The sequence below is a fragment of the Ochotona princeps genome, chromosome 1 (assembly GCF_030435755.1).
Source record: "Ochotona princeps isolate mOchPri1 chromosome 1, mOchPri1.hap1, whole genome shotgun sequence".
Lineage (NCBI taxonomy): Eukaryota > Metazoa > Chordata > Mammalia > Lagomorpha > Ochotonidae > Ochotona > Ochotona princeps.
In genome coordinates, this window is record NC_080832.1 from 166,110,351 (window position 1) to 166,134,237 (window position 23,887).

The window sequence follows — 23,887 nt, forward strand, 5'->3', positions numbered from 1 at the left end:
AGCTATGAGTCACATCACTGCCTTTTATCAACACGAAGTTATGCACATGACAGCGGCCCCCAGACTATCACAGAGCTGAAGAAAATTCACTACTTGCTTCCATTGAGCCATCACCGTGTTGGAACATGATGCATTACTCCCATATTCGTGGTGATGCTGATATAAACAAACCTACTGTGTGGCCAGTCATGTCAAAGTAGAGCAGTGCAATTATTTACAGTGTGAACACGTGATAGATACTGTGATACCCGGCTGTCATCGGTTCATGCATTTACCACACTATATTATGTTTCATTTCTTGGAATGTACTTATACTTTCAAGAATGCAAGGGCGACATGAAATATTCGCAGCAGCATCTCGAACCTTGTGTCACTGTGAGGTTCAAGTAACAATGGAATTGGCCAACAGCATGGGTCAGGATATGTTCACATGGCCAAGCAATGCATCACTACGCATAAAATGATACGTATTTCAACAATACCCTACGCAAAGACTATACTAGATAAAAAAAATTCCTGTGAAAAATCCTAAGGGACACGGTGCATTTGGCATTTGGAATCATAAGGGCTGGCCCTGGGAAACAGTCCCAGAAATATGGTCCTCCAGAAAGCAGCGAGAATGCTCGCATAAATGACCAAAGCCAGCATTTGCAGAACTTCGTGTATGTGCTGCCGAACCGAGCTTTTCCAGAACTCTGCAGGTGATCAAAGGCTTCTAACAGTTCAAGGAGCACGTGTTCTAGAAAAGCAGAGAAACAGCAACGAGAAGAATGTGTGTTTATGAAGTTCCAATCTGCCTCATTCCCACAGCCATCTTTGTACCTTCTTGCTATTCCAATAGCATCAGAATCCATCACAACGTGTAGCCTAGAAGGTAGGGCTGGAACTCCTCAACACTCCTTGCCCCCAAACTTGCTGTTGAACCTGTCTGGCAGCTCTGGGAAAGTTCTATTCTTAAGGCTTGTTTTTATTCGCTCTCATTCAAAGATCACTCTGTGGAAACTGCCCTATCTGTAGGATGCTCTTCAAAACAGTTAGTAACAATCGTGAATCACCACAGTCAGAAGGGGTGATCTTACTTGCTGATAAAAAAAAAGGCAAAAAAAGTGATATCAGCTGGTGTCAAAACAAGGCAAACCAAAAACCTTAGAAAGAAAGAAAGAAAAAAAAAACAACCTTGAATGCTTGCTGACTTTGAGACTATATCTCAGCAATAAATTCAGGCTGTTCCAGAATTGTAATCTACCTGCCAGAACATTCAAGCCTTCCCTCCCAGTGCGCGCACGCACACACACACACACACACACACACACACACACACCTTTTTGGCCAAGGCTTTGATATTTATTGGCTCAATGTATTATGGAAATTTCTGCCCAATTACTGTTTTATCACTAGATTTTCCTGATCATAAACGGCAAGAAATAGACTTTACAGAATTGGTCCAGAAAACTCATTAACTAAACAAGCAGCAGTAAGAACTTCAGCAACAAACACCAACAACAGAAACAGACTCTACAAGGGAATCTGACTTCATGAATTTTTCATAGTCTATAATTTGAAATATAAAGCTTTCAACCCAAAACTATAAGACACAAAAACAGACAGAAAGATATAATCTATAAATAGCAAAAAGGAAACCAAGAGAGCAGTCAAGGCATTGTACTTGCTAGGCAGATTTAAAACTAGAGGTTACAAGCATGCCCAAAGAGCTAAGAAAACTCATTAAGCAGAAGTATGGAAAAGAACTAGGTATTCTAGAGCTGCAAAGTATGATGGTTTGAATTAGAAATTTGGTAGTTTCCATAGCAGCTTTGAGCAGGCAGTAGGCAGAATCAGTCAACTTGAAGACACGCCAATGGACATGATCACAGAAGGGAAAGATAAGCAGTGCCCCAGAAGTGTGTGGTGGCTGAGACGTGGAAGGTGGACCAAGATTCTGTACGGAGAGGAAAGAAAGTGGCAGAAGAACACTCGAATAAATCATAGCTGAAAAGTGTCAGATTTCATGAAGACATTGTAAATCAAAGACGGTAAAGTGTTCCAAATAGGATAGAGGAAAAGCTATCTACATTTAGACCTATCATAGTTAAACTAGGCAAAATGAACGCTCTTTCAAATGGTTTTAGTCTTCTCTCCTATTTTTCTATCTATATTTCTGATTACTACCACATGTAAAGTTTAACTCAGAGTAAATCCTGGACTTACACATGAAGAGCTAAAACTGTAAAACTTCCAGAAGCAAAGAGAACATCTTTGTGACTTTGTATTAGATGTAGATTGGCAGCAAAAGTTTAAGAAGCCAAATAAAAATTAAAAAAAAAAAAACCCCTGGATTTTATACAAACTAAAAGATTTAGTGCTTTAAATGACCTCAACATGAAAATGGGAAAAATAGTTATAAGTGGGAGAAAATACTTTAAAGCCATCTCTATTAAATGGAACTTGTATCCATTATATCTATCTATCTATCTATCTATCTATCTATCTATCTATCTATCTATCTACAATGTCAGAAAACAAAGATCAAAAAAGCAGTTTTAAAATGAGACATGAATTTGAACAGCTGTTTTACCAAAGAAGATTGACAAATGAACAACAAACCATGAAAAAACGCACAACATGGCTAGTCATCAGGAAAATGGACAACAATGAGATCCTGTTCACACCCACTAGAATAAGCAAAATCAGAAACTAGAAAGGCAATTAGAGCTGGCATTATACATAGAGGGTTAAGCCCCTCACCTGGCATGCCTGCATCCCCTAGGGGTACTGCTTTGTGTCCCAGCGGCTCCACTTTCAATCCAGCTTCCTGCTAAAGTGCACAGAAAGCAACAGCAGCTGGTCCAAGTGCTTGAGCCCCTGGCACCCATGTGAGAAACCTGGATGCTGTTCCTTACTATGGCTTAAGCCTGGCCCAGCTCTGGCCAGTGCAGTCAAATGTGGAGTGAACCAGCAGATGGGAGATCTCCCTTTCTCTCTCTGTTCCTTCTCTCTCTCTTTGTGACTCAAATATGTATGTAAATGGATCTTTTAAAAAGTGGGAAAAACTGCCTGCGTGCTGGTTCAGTAGGCTAATCCTCTACTTTGCACAGCCAGCATCCCATATGGTCACTGGTTTTAGTTCTGACTGCCTAATTTCCAATCCAGCTCCCTGTTTGTGGCCTGGGAAAACAGAGGAGGATGGCTCAAGTATTGAGCCCCTCCACCCAGCAGGGAGACCTGGAAGCAGCTCCTGACTCCTGGCTTCGGATCGGCTCAGCTTTGGCCATTGCAGCCATTTGGGGAGTGAACCAATGGCTCTCTCTGTATTCTTCTCTCTGTAAATCTGCCTTTCAAATGAAAAAAAAAATTAATAGAAGCAGAAAATAACCATTGACAAGAAGATGGAGAGCTTGGAACTTTGGATATTGCAAATAGGAACATAAAATGGTACATAACTTTGGAAAACAGTTTGAGAGCTCCTCAAAAAGTTACACACTGTGTGATCAGCAATTCTACTTCTACCTACATACCCCAAAGAAATGGGAACATACATTCACACCAAACACTCACATGAATGTTCAGGATCATCCCCCATAACTGCCCGAAGTGGAAACAGCTCAAATGTATTACTGATCAATTGGTAAATAAAACACAGTTTATCCATGTAAAGAAGTGTCATTCATCAGTAAAAGTAATGAGGTACTAATGTATGCTGTTATATGGACGACTCTTGTGAACATTATGCTAAGTGAATGAAACCAGACACAAAACGTCATACAGTGTACAACTCCATTTAGGTGAGATATCTAGAATGGTCCAACCTATAGAGACAAAAACTACCTTACTAATTTCGTAGCCTAGTGGAGGAATGGGGAGTTACTTTTTATGCTGATGAAAATGTGCAGAAATTAAATAATGATGACTATGCTAGTCTACCAAAATAGTAAAAACTTTTGGATTATATCTTGTAGAAGAATGAGTTTTGTGATGTGAGACTTCTAGTTCAACAAAGACCTAAGAAGAAAGTGGGTTCTGGGGCCATCCCACTTGGACTTGCAATCCAGGCTCTGTCACTGACTGGCTGAACTTCGGAGTTACTGTGCTTTGGTTTCTGCCTCTGTAAGTGAAGACAGGACTAGTGATCAAACAGGCTGCTGACGGATTAAATGAACCAATATGTGTCACTATTTACATCAGGGCCTTTTGCAAGAAAAGGTATTCCATAACCTTGAGTTATTTTAAAAAATGGGAGAAGGAGAGAGAGAGAGAGAGAGAGAGAAGATGAAAGTAAGAGGCACATCGACAGTTCCTATCCATTGGTCACTCTTGACCACCATGGCCGGGCTGGGCTGAAGCCAGGAGTGGCAGGTCAGTGCAGGACTCTCCCGTGAGTGACAGGCATCGTCTCTCTGAGCCGTCATGTCCCAATGTGAAGTCGGCAGGAAGCTGGAATCGGAGGAGGACCTTGGAGTTGAACCCAGGCATTCCAAAATGCAATGTCAGCATGCTGCCGGGTCAGAAGCTGTGTTTGTATCCTTGGACATGCCAGATAGCATTTTCAGTCCTGTTTTCAGCACTCTGCTACGCATTCACTGCGCATCCTTATTTCGTAGTGATAGATCTTATGGTATAGCTCTGGATGATTTCAATAAAAACGATTTGGCCAAAAATGTGGCTAATGAGATAATGTTTGAAAACAAACATCTTTGATCACTGTTCAAAATTGATATCTTGGATGCATCGTAAGAGAATTTTACAAATCCTCAAGCATCTTTCAGCAGTTTGTTCTATATTCAATTTTCTTCTATATTATTTTATTTGGAATTCGTTTTCAGATCCTTCTGTTTTTCACAATGATTAAGAGCGAAGATAATCTGAGGTGGGCTCCTGGCACAGTGAAGAAACTGATATGGGATGATTGCGTCTCATCTTGCAGTACTTGATTTCATCGTTTCCAGCTTCCTGCTAATGCATACTCAGAGAGGCAGCAGTGATGGCTCAGTAGGTGTCCACGTGGGAGACCCAGATGGAGTTTCTGTTCCTGGCTGCAGCCTGGCCAAGGCCTAGGGGTTACATGGCACTTGTGGAGCAAGTAGATGGGTTGAGTTATCTATCTACTCTCTGTTTACCTGTATTTCTACTCTCTATTTCTCTGCCATTCAAATCAATAAAATAAATAAAAATTTAAAAATCCTGAAAATGATTAGCCATTTGAAAAATACAGAACATCTAAAATAATTTAGGGAGGGAACAATTTAAATTTTAAAATGTACTTATAATATGCAAAATATCGTAAGAGCACTGAGTACGCAACAACACGCTAAGCTGGGGCTGGCTCCCAGGTTGAAAAGCTGGCTAGTTTCTGCTCCTAAATGTTCTTTGAAAGGGCTTTTAAAAACAGATCCACACTGCTCATTGCAACACAGGCTTTTTTTTTAAAATTTGGAGCTAACAAAACAAAACAATTGTGCTCTTTCCAAAAAGTACTGAAATAGAAAAAATAACTAAAAGCCAGCTGCACTGAGACTGGCCAAGCAGTCACAAACATTTACTGCGATGCCTTCGACTCCTGCTTCCCTCCCTCTCCCACGCAGAGCTGATGTGGAGCCAGTTTGCAAAACAGTACCTGCACACCACGGAGCCACTCACAACCTGGCCCCACGCAGGTGAGGGGCAATTCACACAAAACAGATGACAGAGACACTGCATACAAGAGGAAAGGCGTGCCTGGGAGAACAGTGCACTTTGTTTAAAAAAATATGGAGCTGAAAAATACAGCTCACATAGAGCGAACTGTGAAATTCACACATGAGACTAAGTAGTTAAACTACTTAGCTAAATTCACCGAATTTCAAATGGAAAGACAATAAAAGAGATGAGAAAAAACCTATTTGTTCCTTCAGCATTGACACATCTTATGGTTATTCTGTTTGTCATAGAAGATGTTTAAAAGCTTGAGTTAGACGGCCTCCTGTAACTTGCCAGTTAGCTGAATGTTGAGGGCTTAACGCTCACACCTCGTGTTCAGAGCCCTTCCCCTTGTACCCATAGGCATAGGCATACTGCCATTTACTTCTTTGCAAACCCGATCTCCCCAGAGGGATGTGGGTCACCTCATGGTAAATCCATCCCAAGCTGCAAATTCGCCTGACCTCCCACACCACCTAGTTCAGCTGCACAGAAAGCTTGAGAACATTGGGGTATCTCCTGGTGAGCTCGGGGCTGATCAGGAACTCCCCCGAGAGGACTGGCCCTCACGTGTGCAAACCAGGAACAGACCAAGTTCAACATTTCAAGGATGGCTTCTACTCAATGAACAGCATTTTCACATCATCATGAGCCAAGAGCTATCGAAAGTCAGGGACCCTCCTATTCCCTCTGAGAATGTGAGGACAAGGCTAGGGATGCCTGGGAAGGCTTGGAGATTAGGCTACGGAACCGCAGCACCCTTGTACAGGGAAGCTGTGGGCTCCAAAGTGACCTTGGAAGGCTGTGGCTCTCTCTACTTCTAAGAAAGCCCTAGTGTAGACTTGCCGTAAGACACAGAACCGGAAGGTGGAGAAGCAGGAGAGGGAGTGCTGGAGGCATAATCAGAGAAGCCACTGCCCCCAAAACAGAACCCCAAACAGAACCCCATGTGCTGCTGGTGGGTGCACGGCTGGGGTCACTAGAATCCGCAGCAAGGCAGGGTGAGGCTCGGGGTGCTGCTGTCCTGCAGGAAGAAACAGCAAAGGCCAGCGTGCAGCCTGAACTTCACTATTCAACTAAGGTGGTCACAGCAGCGCACTGTGGCTCTGGGTGAAGCACCATGCCTGCCTGGTCCTCAAAGCACATTGATGTATGATGGCCTTGTCCTGGGGTCCCAGCAACCATCTAAGGCCATTTCCTGGGCACTCCATCTTTGAGTACCACAGTCAGAAGACTGAAGGGCATAACGACCTTGACTCATGGCTACGTCTCATGGGACCAGCCTTTAAACTTGGGCTGGAAATGCCTTCTGTGGGTCTGCGTGCTGCCCAGCTCACAACATTACCCACCGTGTCTATTTTACAGAATCTGGTGTACATGGTTATTTCCTACAGTTGATGGGGCTCTTCCAGAGCAGGGACCCGGATTAATTCCTCCATAACTCCTTAGCATGAGATGCTGGGTCATCACAGTATATCGTAAGGGTCTATGGGTTGATAAAATGGTATTTCTGTTCAGTTCTATGGGCAGCTTTAAGCTTTTTGCAACAAATAGCTTTATTCATGGCTTGTCCTGTGTGCTGCAAGCTATTGCATGCTGGCAAAACAAGCAAAATTCAGATAAGATATGGCTCCCCTGTTAGGAATTACCTTCTGGTAAGTCAAGAGGCGGGAGGACGGAGTTTCCCACACAGAATCATCAAGTCTGGCGCACGCACCCCAGCTGAAGGACATGCTAACACTTTCATTTAGAAGGAGAGAAACCTTTCCCTGAAAATACCTCTCATGACCCTAACAAGTGCCCCCAATCCCCATTGTCTGAAATTGCTTCTGTTTCTACTGTGCCCTTAGTATAATGAGGTGATCCCATGCCGCAAGGCTGACCCGTTGCTGTCCCCTGGCCAGCCGAGCGAGGCCGGCTCTCCCCTCCTCTTGGAGCTCCCCTGAATCCTGCACACTGCTGGCACTTCAGGGAAATGAGAAACCAGCGTCTTCATTAAACTGTCCACAGTGATTCACAGGTGCCTCCCCTGGAGCCCACACATTACTCAGAGGCCATCAGCTCGCTGGGGACAGGAGGCTTAAATTGCTCCTTCCAGGACATGCCACCTGTGCACCTGCCTGCTTGGAACATTATTGGCCACCCCGGGGTCCAATTATTCTGCCCTGTCCATGCCCTTTTGAGGATCCTAGACCCCAGCGCCACTCCTCGGCAGCTAAGGGCACCAGACGGTGTTGACAGTGTGTCTGTCCACTCTGGGCAAAATTACAGCTCCTGTGAGACAACGTGCTCTCTCAGGGGAAAATCAGCCACAGGCAGGGTCTTCACGGAAAACCCTGGGACAAGAGAATGAGCTGTATCTGATACCGTCTTTGGTCATGGCAGAGAGGAGTCAGAGTGAGAGATGGAGCTCAAACTTTGTTGCTTGGCTTAGGGGGCTGGGAACCTGAAACACTGCCCCCCATTCCTGCTGCCCCTCAGAAACTCCCTGCTGTGCTGGCTTTGGTCTGTTGAGAGAAGCTGCCTGGGTGTCCCTGAGACCTAACTGGACAGGTAGGTGCATCATATGCCATGGACCACTGGGATGTAAGCATGGAAGAGATTGGGAGGATGCGAGAAAAAAAGAATTGATTGCTAGGTTTGTGCTTCATACAGAGGGGGCAGCTGGGTTTTCTCGACTGGATCCTGCAGAGGCAGGTCTGTTTGGAGTGGAGGGAGAATTTGAGAGAAATTTTGACTGAGATCCATGCTGAGAGTTAGGTTAATGAATATGTTAGGCTAATGAATATGCAGAAAAACCACTCCCACACTCACCCCTGCCTTGGATTAGCCCATGTGCCATGCCTCCTCCCTCGCTGGCTAGCCCCATGGCTCGGGCAGCACCTGCTTCTCCCCAGTGGCTTCCACGAGTTTAATCAGCATCACACCAACTGTCTGGTCAGCAGGGGTTGAGTACCGACATGCAAAGTGCTAGGGACCAGAAGTGTCTGGATTTGGGAGTTTTTTCCCCTCCCACCACTTTGGTTATGTGTTCACACACAAAATGAAATAAGTTGGAATTGGGACCCGCGTCCAGACATGGCATTGTTTTATGTTTCCTGCACACCTTGTACACATTAGCTGAAGGTCATTTCACCAAGTATTTTTAGTGCATTTTGTCTGCAATCTGTCACAAAGATCAAATGTGGAATAGTTTACTTGGGTGTCTTTCCACAGCTCCATTTCAAATTTTGGAGCATTTTCGATATTTGGATTTGATTTTGGATTTTTGGATCAGGGATACTTAACCAGTCTTTCAACCTGGATGAACCATTATGGCCATTACAACAGGGAATAGCAGTGGTGAAGAGGAAAGCTCAGAGAGGTGACATCATTTTCCCAGAGACACACAGGAGGTTGACTGCTGAGACGGGGCTGGCATGGGCACGCAGCTACAGTAAGTGTTGACTGGCGGATGCATTCATGGAAAGTCCAACCAGCCTCCTGGGTCAGCGAGTGTGTTAGGTGTGTTTTTGGTTTGCCGGAACATCTGGAGCTTCTAAGGCATTCAGTGTTTACCCCAGGGATGTACAACTTCTGCTTTCTCTCCTCAAAAGGCTTCGTGTGACAGAACTAGTACAGTCAGTGTAGGACATAAGGCACTCCTCTTTCCTTGGCTGCTTCAGTGTGTTTGGACAGATTGGTTCCCTGACATTCCAGCTGTGCAACTCCTAACAAAGGAGGGTGTTGTGTTGTCCTTCCCCGGAGAGGCACAGAGAGGGTGTGCGCTTTGCGCAAGGTTACCTCGCAGTCAATACCAGGAGCCGGCATCCTTGTGCCTCTGCCCTGGGCATGTGCCAAGCCAGGTGAGCACTGGCCGTTCAGACCCGCAGCCAGGCAGTCATCACACACTGGAAACTTGCCATGAACCAGTTGAGGGAAGGGAACAGGAGCTGAGGATGGACCAGGTAGGGCTGGAGGGGGAAGGTGCAGGCACAGTTCAAGGTGACAGGATATTTGAGGAAACCATGGAAGAATAAAGAGTGCTGGCGACAGGGAAGAAAGGTGGAGCAGAGAGCTGGAAGGGGAAATGGCAGAAACGGGTCCGACAGTGCGGTACTTACAGCGGTTTGGCTTATGGTCTGACGGGGGCCCCAGGGATTTTTCTTTTTGCTTTCTTTTTTAAGATGTATTTTATTTTTAATTGGAAAGAGTGACAGAGAGAAAGCGAGGCAGAGAAGGACCTTTCATCTGCTGCTTCACTCTCCAAATGTCTGCAGTGGCTGGAACTGACCTGATCCTAAGCTAGGAGCCAGGAGCTTCCTCTGGGTCCTCCAGGTGAGTGCAGGGGCCCAAAGACTTGGAACATCCTCTTTTGCTGCCCCAGGCCACAAGCAGGGAGCCAGATTGGAAATGCAACAGCTGGGACATGAACCAGTGTCTATTTGGGATGCTGGTGCTCATCTGGGGGACTAGACTGCTGAGCCACTGCGCTGGTCCCAGCTTCTTGGATCTTATGATTGAAGATATTTGGACCAGGGAGCAGTGAGGAATCACTTTGATCTGCAGTTGGTTACTGAGGCAATGTGTGTGTGTGTGTGTGTGTGTGTTTGTGTGTTTGTGTGTTTGTGTAAGGAACAGATGAATGGAGAATACCGAGTAATTCCCATTTTGCTTTTTTGACTGTCACAGTGGGCTTCTGGGGCGGCTCTTATGGCCTGTCTCCACCATCCATGTCCACTCTGAGCTGCTCTTCAGCAATGGCCCTGCAAATGGCTCTTTGTGGTACAGAGGTGAGGTTTCTTCTGGCCCAAGCTCTTCAGCTGACCGCCACTCTGCTCTTGCCCTGCCAAAGAACTGCACTCTCTGTTCCAGTTCACAGCAGCCCTTTGCTACCAGTTCGGCCATTTTCATTCTCCAACAATCTCAAATGAGCATTTGCCACTGACGGTGAGTTACAGTCGCGGTCCGTTCTTGTAACACAGGAGAGTTCAGGCACTTCCAGCTTCAATTTCTCTGAAAATGAGCTTATAACTTCCTACCAACCGCATTTGGATGTTTTTACAACTGTCAGCGCTTCAGCATTATTACAAGTAACAACTGTGCGAGATGCATTCTGGGCTTAAACTCGCCCACCCAGGTCGACGTTAGCAACAGCAGAGAAGGTGCTGTCCCTTCGTCCTCAGACACCCGTGGTGCCCTTGTGAGCTGGGCTTAGCAGGCTGCACCCTCCTGCAAGCGGACTGATTTGGGCTGAGAGGACCCCAAGGGAAAAAAGCAATTTGTTTGGGATCTTGAACCCCCTGTAGCCAGCATGTGATGGAGTTATTCAGAGTGGTGAGTGAACCACCACATCTTTAATCTTTGGAAAGAACTTCAGTGTACCCCCGTTTGCATCTCTGAATGAAAAAGGAGGACAGAGGGCCAGCGTTGTAGCGCAGCGGGTAAAGCTTCCACCTGCGGTGCCAGCATCCCGTATGAGGGCCAGTGTAAGTCCCAGCTGCTCCACTTGTGATCAAGCTCCCAGCTAGTGCTCCTGGGAGAGCAGCACAGGATGGTCCCTGCTACCAACAGGAGAGATGAGGGTGGGTTTCTTGGCCCCCGGCCTCAGCCTGGTTCAGTCTTGGGTGTTAGAGGTGTTGAGGGGTGAATCGGTGGATGGGACATCTAGCTATGTCTCTCTCTTTCTCTGTTGCTCTGCCTTTCAAATCAATGAATAGATTTTTTAAAAATGGAAGACACAGTTGAGAAGCTCAGTTTTATGCACAAAGAACAATCTCACAGAGCAGGGATGGAGACAGCTTAGGATGCAGGGGCAGAGGGTGTGAACTCTGTCCCTGTCTTACCAGACAGGGGATCTTGAGCAAACCTCTGGGCCTCAGATCCCTTTCTGCATGTGGATATTAGTGGCACTTACTGGTAAAACTTAACACAGTTAGATAGGATCATATGCACAGCAGAGTGGTATACACTAAACGCTTAATTCACGGTAGCTACATTATTCTTGGGCACTGAGGTAAACAGCATTCAGCGCCAACATTTCTGCATAAACTAGAACATCAGTGCATGAAGGCAGAAAGGAGCTGGGGCAAGGACAGGTAGCACCTGGGACTAGAGCCTTCTCCCTGTTACTGTCATCATGGGTGGTCAATTCTCATTACTGGGAACCCAACTCTTCACTCAGTACTGAACTTCACTCAGCGTTATTTCTGATGCTTTGACTACCTAATGTCTTTGCCAATCAGGTATTTCTGGCTGTTGGATTTGAATGGCCTTCACACCAGAAGAGAAATGAATGTTAGAGCTTCTGCCTGGCTTGTGGTGAGTGTGCAATATCACTCTAATTTGGGATCAGCAAATGCCCCTGTTCATTAAACTCACCACACAGAGTCCTTGGTGAGCTTTGAACTCACGGTCCCATCTTCTTCCAGGAAGATGTCCATTTGCAAGTTGGCATTATTATCATGGGCTGAGAAATAATTGGTAATGACCCTTGCTGGTATGCCCAGGCATCGTAAAACTACAGGAAAGAACAGACCACACAAATAATCAGTACACAGTAAAAACTCCTTTCTCGGGGGAGAACTTGCTATTTTCCCAATACAAAAGATCCCCTATTGGAGAAAGATGACTCAAAAATCCCATGGGGGTGCAGAGGAAAATCCTGCTCTTGCAGAATGTCCGGTAGGCCAAATGAAGGCAATGGCAACCTGCTCCTGGAAACAGGATCCTAATTGCTCAGTTTCTAATCCTGTAGTCATTAGGCAGTATTACTTTAATCCTGTTTGTGGGATAATGCTCATGAAAAATGAAGTTCAAAAACGAAAACAGATATTAGGACGTGAATACCTCACAGAGCACGTCTTCAGTGGAGTTTGCTACCCCAGGTGGAATTCTCGCGTGTGACACTCAGTGGAGGGTGACACCACAGATTCATTTTAACGGTTTGATAATAAATTACCTGGAAGTGTCTCTTGCCATATGTACCTATCGATTAAACTTAATCTGAATGCCCTCGTCGGTTCCCAGGACGCCACACATCAGGGCTCATTGGAAATAATTCGGCTGACAATTTTAAGATTAATGACTTGGCTTGCTGGGTTTTTTTCTCCCTCCCTAAGAATAGTTTAGCATTTTTAAGCAAAAGATTATGTACCTTCTTCCACAGAACAACCTTGTAAGTCCAAACTTTGAGTGTGGGAGAGACATACATGTCCGTCCTCCTAAGGGACATGACCTTAGCCCCCCAGCCAGCAGTCATGCGGGCCACCGTCACCTCCCACGCTTTCTCTACCGATCAGCAGCCCCTGCCAACCACAGGCTTTGGCAGTGGTTGGCAGGGGCTGCTCATACCCTGATAACTAAGAGGGTTTTTCTCTGGCTTGTGGTTTTGGAGGTTCACAACCATACGCAGGCTGACCACTGGGTGGGTCAGGCATCTGTGTGGTGGGGTTGGAAGGTGACAGGAGCAGGACGCGTGTGGAGGAGCGGTCACAACTGTGAGCCCTGGTCCAACTTTGCAAAATCCCACATGACTGCAGTGTGGCACTTGCAGAGTTGGCCTGATTCATCACTTTACAACAGACGAAGCTTGACTTGGTGAGCACCAGCTCCTCCTTCCTTCCAATTTCTCAGCTAAAAGTTCATTCTCACTGTGTTTTTCCTACGCTATTTTGCCTTTTTCTGTGAATTATTTAAATTTTTTTTAAAAGGAAGATTTATATAGAGAGAAGGAGAGACATGGAGAGATCTTCCATCTGCTGGTTCTGTCCCACATGGTCACAATGGCTGGTGGAGCTGGGCTGGTCTGAAGCCAAGCACCTGTGATTCTTTTGAGTGATCCACATGGGTGTGGGGGCCCAGTTACTTGGGTCATCCTCTGCTGTTTTTCAGGCACATTAATAGGGAGCTGGGTTGGAAGTGGAGCAGCTGGGGTTCAAACTAGTGCCCAGATGGGATACCAACACTGCAAGCTGAGGCTTAACCTACTTCACCACAGCTCTGGCCCCCGGTTTCTATTTTTTCTCAGTTTGCCACAAAACAGGGATTTCAGGCACAGATCTGATGCTCATTTTCTTTTCTTTCTCTGTTTTCTTTATATCAAAGGCAAACGTAGATGTATTCTCTGTGTTGTCTGTTTTTCTGTCCTATGAGTTTCTAGTTGTGGGGACCTTGTGTCTGTTTCAGCTGCCTGGCATCACATCGCAGGGCGTCTTGAATTGTCTTGGCTTGGGAACCTTAAAGAAGGGAGTGCCTTCTAGCCTTCTGCCTAACACGAGGTTCAGCTTCTCTCTAGAACGTCTAGAGATCCCGAGGACACTGACACTGTTGGCTTCTATTGCTCCCCAGAAGTCAAGATACCTTTAGCCGTGAGTACGCATTCAAATAGCTCAGAAAGAATCTCCTGTGGCTTGATGCTCTGAGAAAACAAAACAGAACTTTTTGCCTTTCTACTTGGATGGCTGTTTCCTTACAATTCTGAGCAGAAACACGTGGATTTCCAACTCACTGAGACACACGGCCTCATTTGAGGCTTTTGCCTCCAGCCTCTATTTAATAGCACATGGATCATGAACTCAAGTAGACGTTGAATTCCTCAGGTCATAACTTTTTGGCTCTGAGAGAGCGGGAAACTTAATTCAATTAGAGGTGCTCAGGAGGTGGGTCCTGGTGGGAAGCCCTTGCGTTATTGGGGGTGTTTCCTCAGAAGAAGGCAGGCAGTTCTCATGAAGCTTGGGGTGAGGCGGAGTAAGCTTCTCCCTCTGCTTTCTGGTTCATGGTGGGAGCCCTCCTCCTTATTCTGGTCTCAGCAGACAGCCGACCCACCCAGAGGGGGCCTCCTGCTTTGCTCAGCAGCCTGTCATCAGTTACCCTGCCTAAGGCGACCAGTGCACCTGCTGGCTGCGTTCCGAATAGGAAGCACCAGCCAGGCAGAACCCTTCTTATTCACGAACAGCAAGAAGGGATGGGCCAATGTGAACATGTATTTCTCTGAGACTGTAGGAATGACATGTGAATGGAATCATTACAGATGAAGAAGACATGGTGAACTCAATGTATATTTTAAAAATATCTACTGATTTAGTAAGTGTGACTCTGACTGGGCTGAGAGAGGCAAATGCCATTTAGAAAAAATAACGTATGAAGCTGAGGGAATCATCCTGCTGCCATGCTTTGCTCTACAGCTGGAATGCTGGGTGGATTAAAATCAAGAGAGGACTCTAGGGAGGCAAAGATTGTCCATTACATTGTGGTACCTAATTGCTCAGAGAAGCTGGGACACACATGCAAAGCTGGGGATGAGATCTGTCGCAGTCCCACCAATGCCTGATAGAAAGATTAGGGACATGTGTGCACACCTTCCCAATAACAAATCAACAAGCATGTGTCTTTCCTTATCATTTATGATATTAGCTCAATCTTCCTGATGGGTGCTATCTTTACTGACTTCCTTGTTGAGTGACAGAATATGTAGAAATAAGCCACCATCATTTCTGTAAAGATTCTACAGCCAGATAGGATGACTGTTAGCCTACTGGGCCCAGGCCAATTTAATTGTGCATTGACTAAATCCCAGAATGCTCACCCATAGCTTCTATGGAACCCACAGAAATTGCTAAATCTTCTTTTCAGTTTATAGAGAAAATGATTTGAAGTGAAATTTTCTTTGCATTCAAAGCACATTACCCAATTGGATACTTACATGTGTTAAAGACACCAGCAAACACCCAGCACTGGCCATACCGGACTGGGTTCTCGGAGCTCCGGTATTCCAGTAAAATATCAACACTTCCTGTCCAGGCTGAGGGGGGCACGCCGTAGGCATAGATATTGTCCCAGCTTCCAACGATGACACCATCATCATCTTTAGCATTAATCTAAACAAAGCCATGAGACGTAACAAGGAAGAATGGTCATTCAGATGGGTCCTTTCCAGGCTATGGCTTGTGTAGCTCAAGCTTCCAGTGCATTCTATGTGTCCTGCATAGAGACAATAGTCCCTCTTTCGTCCAACTCACTGACAAGTGGCCCAGGAAAATAATGCAGAAATCAGGTGTGTGAGGTTAAGCCTCTCGAATAGTTTAGTTTTTAGTGAGGTGAAGTTGGGGAAGAATCTGACCTCTTCTCTAGGTCATCAGGAGAAGATGGACCCTGGGTATTCAGGCTGAACTAGAAGGAAGTGATGATGAAAATCCGTATAAGAGGACCAGTTCAGCAGTGATCTTGTGTTGGTGCCAGGGATCTCAAACCTGACAAATAAGAACTTAGTGATCTAATACGTTTTGACTTTTATGATGAGTTGAATAGCAGATGCTTCCATATAAACCATGTAGAGTTAAGAAGAAAACAGATCACCCTAGCTGCTTTAACAAAGGGGCCAGCGCTGTGACAGAGCAGGTTAAGGCAACACTGGTGATGATGTCATCCCAGACAGGAACACTAGTTCGGGTCCTAGGTGCTCTGTTTTTGATCCAGCTTTCTGCTAAAGCTGTGAGGCAGCAGGGGATGGTCCAAGCACTTGGGCACCTGCTGCTCATGTGGGAGACCTGGATGGAATTTCTGGCTGTGACCTCGCCCAGTCCAAGCTCTTATGGTCATTTGGTTTGTGAATCAGCAGATGCAAAACCTCTTATTCTCTCTTTCTGTCTGCCATTCTACCTTTTAAATGAGTAACATAAAAATGTCATTAAAGAACCATCCCATTATGAGCGTTCAAATGATTGTTTTATGATTATGTTAAAAGGACTTGGCATATTATGATCTGAATATGGGGGAGACTCACATAAACAGAACATGATAATTTTGAAAACTTGAAATAATCTCTCCACAGCTAGTAGCAGCAAACCAAGAGCACAGAACCAAAGACATTTTGTGTTTAGACAATACAAAAGACCAAGGAAGTAAGAGCTCCATGCCTCTTGCTGGGTTTGCCGCCTACGGGCAGTACACCTCTCCCCATGTTTCATTGCGGTCAGAGCAGTCTACTAGAAAATGGTGGCACTAGGTCAAGACTGTGACGCACATGGGTAAATCACCACTCTCAACGCCAACATCCGATAGCGGAGCACGACTTCAAGGCCTGCCTTCTTCGTTTTGCGTCTGGCTAGATCCAAATCCTGGATGCCAGTGCATCTTGGAAGCCAGTGAAAGAGAGTCCGAATGTGTGGGCTCCTGCTTCCCATAGGGGAAGCCCAGGTGGATGGAGTCAAGAGCCTGTGGCCATCTGAGGAGTGCGCCAGTGGATGGGAGCTCTTTCTCTCCTCTCTCTAACTCTGCCTTTCAAACAAACAAATAAAATACATGTTTTAAAGAGAAAAAAAAAACGCAGAATTTCAGTCTCACTGCAGATCTGCACTTTAATATGATCTGCAAGAAGTTTGTATAGCACAGGTCCGGGTTATGCTGAAAAGACATTAGTGAATATTGTGAAATGTTTGATTAAAGCACTTGTGTTTGTATCATTAAAACCACAGAAACACTATTAATATAAGGTGAGATTTTATGTGTTTATTTCCTCACCAACTAATAATTCAGCCTTAGCAACTGCCAGGCCCCTCTCTGGGGATTGCTATATTTAATTGTAGAAGAATCTGTGTTTTCCAATGATTTATGAGTTCACTGGAATGGAGATGAAATACTGGCGAGTATTAGCAAAGAACTGGTGTTGGTACTCAATGGTCATTCAATACTCAGATGAATACTTGACAAGCTTATAGGCAGTGTAGCTTGCACATTGAGGAAGAACTTAACTCTTCTAAGAGGCCAAGCAAGTGGAAGTAAGGGTTATAGGCATTAAGTCAGAATCGGGTAAGCATAGAGCGGGATTCAAAGGATGGGTTAGTTGGTAGTAGGAGTGGCACTGGGGTATTAGTAGAGGGATGACATGAAATTAGTTCTTGAGAGGAAGTGGGCTAACAAAGACCCTCTAAGTAATGGAAACATAGTGGGAACAGTTGGAATAAATGCTTGATGAGATGGAAAGTTCAGGAATCTGATGGTGAATTACACATGGTTGTTACATAAATAGACAGTATTGGATGAAACATAAAACACATGAAAACGCTCAAGATGTGTGAACGTGCCTTCCACTGTGAACGACAAACCCTGCCCTGAAGTGTGGGGTTCATCTTAACACTGAGTGGCACTTCACAGATGAGCCTCTGGGCCGGGCCATCCAGAAGATTCCTACTCAGTTACACTCAAATGCAGGTGGAAGACAAGCACAGTTACTACCCAGTTAACGGGCTTAATGTTTTAAAACATTCTTTGGAGTTTTCTGAAAGACTTGTTCAGCTAATTGCAAGTTCATTCCTTTCACGAAAGTGTTGGCTTTAGTCTGAAGATCTGTGAAATGACCAGGATGTAGCAGAGGCTAGCTAATCATTCTGGCTTTATGCCTAATCAATACTTCTCACAGTCGAAGTAGTTGCTCTGAAGCCTGGATCTATTACAATTAGTACTGAATAATGCCTTGGTAGGTCATGATGCAGGTTGCACTGTGTGGTTTGGTGAGACACTCACCTTTGACCTCACGTGGTCATTCCCCTGTCATTGAGGAATGGAAAAGTTCAGAGGTGAAAGTTCCTAAACTGTGTTTCTGAGGATTGATTTGTCCCATAAATGGCCATTAATTAAAAGGACTCTTTATAGCATAAGGTTGTGCCTAATCCAATACAATGACAAGTAGGGGAAACATCACTTCCTTCCTGTTAATGGTTGATGTTGAACTGTTCTGTTGCTAGATAAATCATAGTTCATGCTTAGTCGCATTTGGTCAGCTTAGCTACTATATTCTAATTGTGGCATTGATTTCTGGGAAACTCAGACACTGAAAGAAATGTGTTGAGTGACAGCCCTAAGAGGTTAAAGTCGTATCTGCTGTGGACAAGAAATGTGTGAGAGACACAGGAAGGGCATGCTACCCTCTTTTGCATTGTGGCTGGATGGTTTCAGTGTATCATGGATCCAGGCTTTGACCAGCAGCAGAGCAAAATGTCTTGGCCATGAGTGTCTGGTGTTCATGTATTCAACACAAATCCAGAACTATGGGCAGGAAGTGTTTCATGACATGTCCCCACTCCCCTCATCAGTACTGGCAAAATGAAAATCTAGCCCCACAGAATTCTCCATTAGCCACTAACAATAATGCAACAAACTTCAAAACCTGATGCGGAAAATAATGTGGATTATCTAGTGGGGCTCGTAGGCAGCATGGCTCAATCTTTAAACCTGTCCCTCACCGGGAGTTTCTCTGATGCATTCCTGGCGAAAAGCCCAGCCCTAAGATACCTCATCATCGTCCAAAGAAACCAAGTGGATTACCATGCTGACTCTTGTTCTCTGACCAGAAAAGTAGAAACAACTGCTAGGCAGAAATGGGTGGAAATCAATCTATTTTGGAGTAAGTAGAGGTTCTGGACACAATGAGACACACCAGCCATCCGAGGGAATGTGCTCTTGAATTAGAGATTTTAACAGAATCTGAAAAGAAGGTATAGAATCAGTTATTCCAAGAAAGACTGTCTCCTCAGTTCAACTTTCCTTATTCTAATCTCTTTCAGGGTAGTGAAGAGACCATAGAATGACGAACTTTAATTTTAAATTTAGATCACAGCAGAAATCAAACTAAGCTTGCACGGAACACAGACTCGAGATTTCATCTGTTTGAATCAATAGAATACCTGCAAATGAGCTGTGCAAGCACAGACATGAATAAAAAGGCAAACAACCAGACAAACAAAATGCATCCAGAGAAGGGAGAGGGTGGGGCGGGCAGATCGGCAGAATGATGAGCGGACAGTAAGATTCATCTCACAGTGTCTCAGGAGATCCCAGACCTAACGGGAACAAACCGAGGGCCAAATTACATTGTGGCAGAACTAACACACAAACTATAAGAACAGAATAGACACTGCTGACAATAAAGCCAAAGACCTAGATGACCAGTCGAAGCAAGGGAAAGAATATACGAATGGAAGAGACAAACGGACGAAGTTATTTAAAGGGGTGCCAATGGTTACGAGGGGCAAACATCATATAGTGTAAGGGTAAGTAACGACCTTTGGCTACAGACCCAACAGAAAAAGCTGAGCATACGCTCATAATGTAACAAAAGATTAGATTGTTGAGAAAAATTGAATCTGAAATGATCCTTGCCTAGGAATTTTAGTTAACCTGAGCTTTAGGAAAATGAGATAGTACTTCAGTCATTTAGACAGGGAAAGCAAACTTAGAACAAGCGAGCCTTGGACTTCTCCACAGCATCCCACAGTAGCCAGTCAACATTTAAATAAATCTGAGAGAAAGAAACAGTTTCACATGAATATTCTGCAGAGCTAATATACCGTGCAAGAACCATGAAGGCAACCTAAACAGGGGTGTGTGGGGGTCTCTGGGAACGCAGCAGCCATCCTAATCCAGCTACCGGAAAAAGGGTAAGATGGTAGATAAGGCCTGAGTCACAGAACGCTGAGACCAGTGACTTCCTGGTAAAAAGTTCAGAGGAAAGAAGAACTCGTGTAACATAAACATGTTTGGGAACTCTAGTTACAGAATAAATTTTTTGAGGTATTGTTATTTTTTATGATCTTCTACTTTTATTAATATGACATTGTCATTACCCATTGCATTTTGTTAAATGCATTATTATTTACTGTTATTTTTATTAATATAACATTTAATTGGTATAATTCTAAGAGCATGACCCAATTTTTCTCCCTCCCCCAACCCTGTCTCAACCCCCACCTCTCACTCTTTTTAAATTTTCAACGCCTCAAAAAATCTTTTGCAGTGACATAATTTCAGTACATTTTATAATTGCAGGCCACTAATTATATTTAATACGTAAAAAGTAGAAAGATCATAATTTCACAGGAGTATAAGCAAGAGTTAAAAACAGTAAAGTCAGAAAATATCCATTTCATTCCAATACATTTTTGTATTCTGTATTAGCCATCATAGAATAAATTTTAAAAATGGGTAATATAAAAACAATAATCATTCTGAGAAAAAACTAGAAAAGAAAATGGAAATAGAGCAAGAAGAACGAAAATGTTAATGTTTTAACATTGAACTCTTACAGCTAATTGACAACATCTAAAATGAAAACACAATTTAAAGTATGTAATTACCTCACACTTTTAATGGATTTCATAATTTTTTAATAACTTCAGAAATATTTATTAAGGAAAAGATATCTCTTGTAGTGAAGGAACATTTATTTGAAGTTGAACCACTTCTTTTGTTGTAATTCACTTTTTTTCCTTTATAAAGGCAAAATTTAATAAAGTTAAATAGAATTTGAGAGCAATTAGATATACACTTCTGGGTTAGGTATTTGGAGTCATATTAAGATGCTGGCTGGGACACCCAAATCCCATGTTGGAGTAACTGGGTTCAAGTCTTGGCTTTGCTCCCGATTCCAGCGTGCTGTTACAGGGTGAGGAAGCAGGTGATGATTCAAGCACTTGGATCCTGCCACCCACGTGGAAAGTGGAGAGCCAGGTCCTCCTGCTTCAAACTTCCTGCCCAGCCTTTCCCCGACCACTGCGCGCAGTGGAGGAGTGAACCAACGAATGGAAGCTCTCTCTCACCTCTCCCTTTCCTGTCCTCTTGCTCTCACCCCTCTTTCCTCTCACATGACCACATGTATATACTAACTGTACAGTGTCTTTTTGTGGAGGGCCTTCTGAGGCTGGGTTGGTTGCGCTAGGATAGGCTGCGCTTGGTTCTTGAGTAAGGAAAAGTCTTGGGTTCCAGGACAGTTCCAAGGACAGAAAGCACCTTCAAGCCAGACCCATGCTGGACCGCTGCAAGTTTTTTTTTATGGGCACTTGAATGGATTTTGATCCAGAAAAGTGAAGAAATGGGACATGTCTTGATTCTCTACAGCACAGGACTTTACATTTTGTGTACTCCCTGTTATTTTTTGGTTCTTTTAAAACACATAAAGATGCTTCCTCTGTGATGTGCACATCCATGGGGCTCTTTTCTCCCTGAAAACTATGATATTATGTTAAATTTCAGTTATGTTCTCGTAGAGTCTAAGAGTTCTGTAATTCTTTTAGAAACCAGTTTCATGCATAACCTTGTCTATAGCAGTTGCTCAAAGATCTTTTGATATAAATTTTGGGTAACATGAGCCAGGTTCAAAGGCATAGAGTTAAATTTGGGAAGAAGGAGAACCATTCCCCGCAGAAAGTCTTTTGTGGGGTTTGTGAACCACAAGTCTTCAGCTACACCTGGGGGGTGACTGATCTATTCACAGGTGACAGTGGCTTTGTGCCTGTTAAAGTGTGCCCGATGGCACCCTGGGGTTTTCCAAAACACCTCCGTGTTACCATGTTGGGGCGCTGGGTGTGGGTGAGGACGGGGTATGGGTGGTCAGCAGCTTTTTCCTAGCAGCCCCTCTGTGTGTTCTCTTTTATGCGTTTGGATTCAAGTCATGCTTGAAGACAGCAGCTTCAATCAGCTCTGAAAGCCCACCGCTATGAGCATACAGAGGTCTGTTTCTTGTGTGGCTGTCAGTTGCAAGCTCTGTAATAAGGGCAGGAAGGGAGAGGAACTGAGGATGAGAAACTCCTACAGTTACACACAAGAGAAAATGACGTGATTAACCAGCTGTTATCTATGTGTCGCTGTTATTGGAAATGGGATTCTGTGTTCCTAACTGTCCCTCCAAACACAGATCCCTTCTTGACCCGCTAATGCCCTGGATTTGGCTGGTTTCTCTCTGACACCGTTACCTATGGCCTTGACTTGGAGGCGCTACTCTTGTGCTCATGCAATGCTGTTGATGTAGCAATACTTTCCTATTTACCACATTGTATTGTATCATGGATCTGCCATGCTGTTTTGACTGAGTTCCCAGGGTTAGCACAGAGTGGGAGTCCAGTGCGTGGTGTTGAATGAATGGACGTGGTTCTGCTGGAACACCAACGTCCTGAGAATGCTGCCAGAAACTGTGTTGAAACTGACAAGCTGTTTCTAAAATTTATTTAGAAACGCAGAGAATGTAGAATAACCAAAACAATGTTGAAAAAGAAAAACAAAGTTGAAGGGCTGTCTAACTTGAGTATTTACTATAAACACACAAAAGTCAAGACTCTGCTATGAGGATGGACAGTAAGCCAATGGCTCAGAAAGATATCTACACTCACACAATGACTTGATTTTCAATAAGGCATTAAGAATAATCCAACAGGGAAAATGACAGTCTTTCCAACAACTGAAAGTCTTTGTAACAAATCAAAGATTTTTCAACAAAGTTTTGTTGGATAAATAGGGTGAAAAATATTGATCCCTACCTCACTCCATGTAGAAAGATAAATGAAGATAGAAGATTGTAGACCAAAAGGGAAAAGTTCAAAAAGCCTAAAAAATACAGAATTTTTCCACGACCTGTGAAAATAACATATTCCCTACGTAGCAGTATGAAAAGCGAAAAAGGGACTTTATAACATTTAAAAAATCTTATCCCATTTAGGAAATACAAATCATAGTCTGGTGAGCAAATATCATCTTTATACTTCTGAAAAATTAGTTTTATTTGAAAGGTAGATTTACAGAGAAAAGGAAAAAGAGGGATTTTCCATCTGCTGATTTACTTCCCGTATGATCACAACAGCCAGAGCTTAGCTTATTTGCAGCCAAGAGCTTGTAGACCTCTCTGGGTCTCCCTTATGGGTTCAGAGGCCCAAGGACTTGAGCCATCATCCCTTGTTTTCCCAGACCATAAGCTGGGAGCTAGATCAGAAGTAGAGTAACCAGGATACAAACTGGTGCCAGCATGGGATGCCTGCACTGAAGGCAGAGGATTAGCCTGGTGTGCCACTGTGCCAGCCCCATCATCCCTTATACTTTGACACACAGAGAAGCTACAATGCAGTGATATAAATACAAACAACCCAATCAAAGAATGAGCAAAAATTTGAAAAACAATACCACCCCAGGAAAGATAATTGAGGGGTCAACTTATAGAACAAAAAGTGTCCAACAGCATTAGTCATCAGAGGCAAAAACTGAAACCTCAATGACCATGAAGCACTCATTAGATTGAGTAAAATGTTAATGGTTGAAAACATCAAGAGTGAAACTGTGGGGAAACTGGGACTTTTATACATTGCTAGCCAGAATGTTAAATGGCAGAACAGGTTTTGGAAAACTGGTGTGTTTTTAATGAAGTTAGTCATATACAAATTTTATGATCTATGCATGCCATTTCTAGCCGTTTGCT

The 23,887-nt window shown here is 44.1% G+C and overlaps 1 protein-coding gene across 1 annotated transcript in view; it reads right to left on the reverse strand.

Annotated features, from left to right (window-relative positions):
• Positions 1-23,887, reverse strand: part of F13A1 (coagulation factor XIII A chain) — a 140,388-nt gene that overhangs the window by 48,468 nt on the left and 68,033 nt on the right. The window contains exons 7-8 of the mRNA XM_004598616.2: positions 15,356-15,530; positions 12,034-12,172 (exon numbers count right to left, since the gene is read on the reverse strand). Of these exons, the coding sequence (XP_004598673.2) occupies positions 12,034-12,172; positions 15,356-15,530 (314 nt within the window). The remainder of the gene's footprint in view (positions 1-12,033; positions 12,173-15,355; positions 15,531-23,887) is intronic.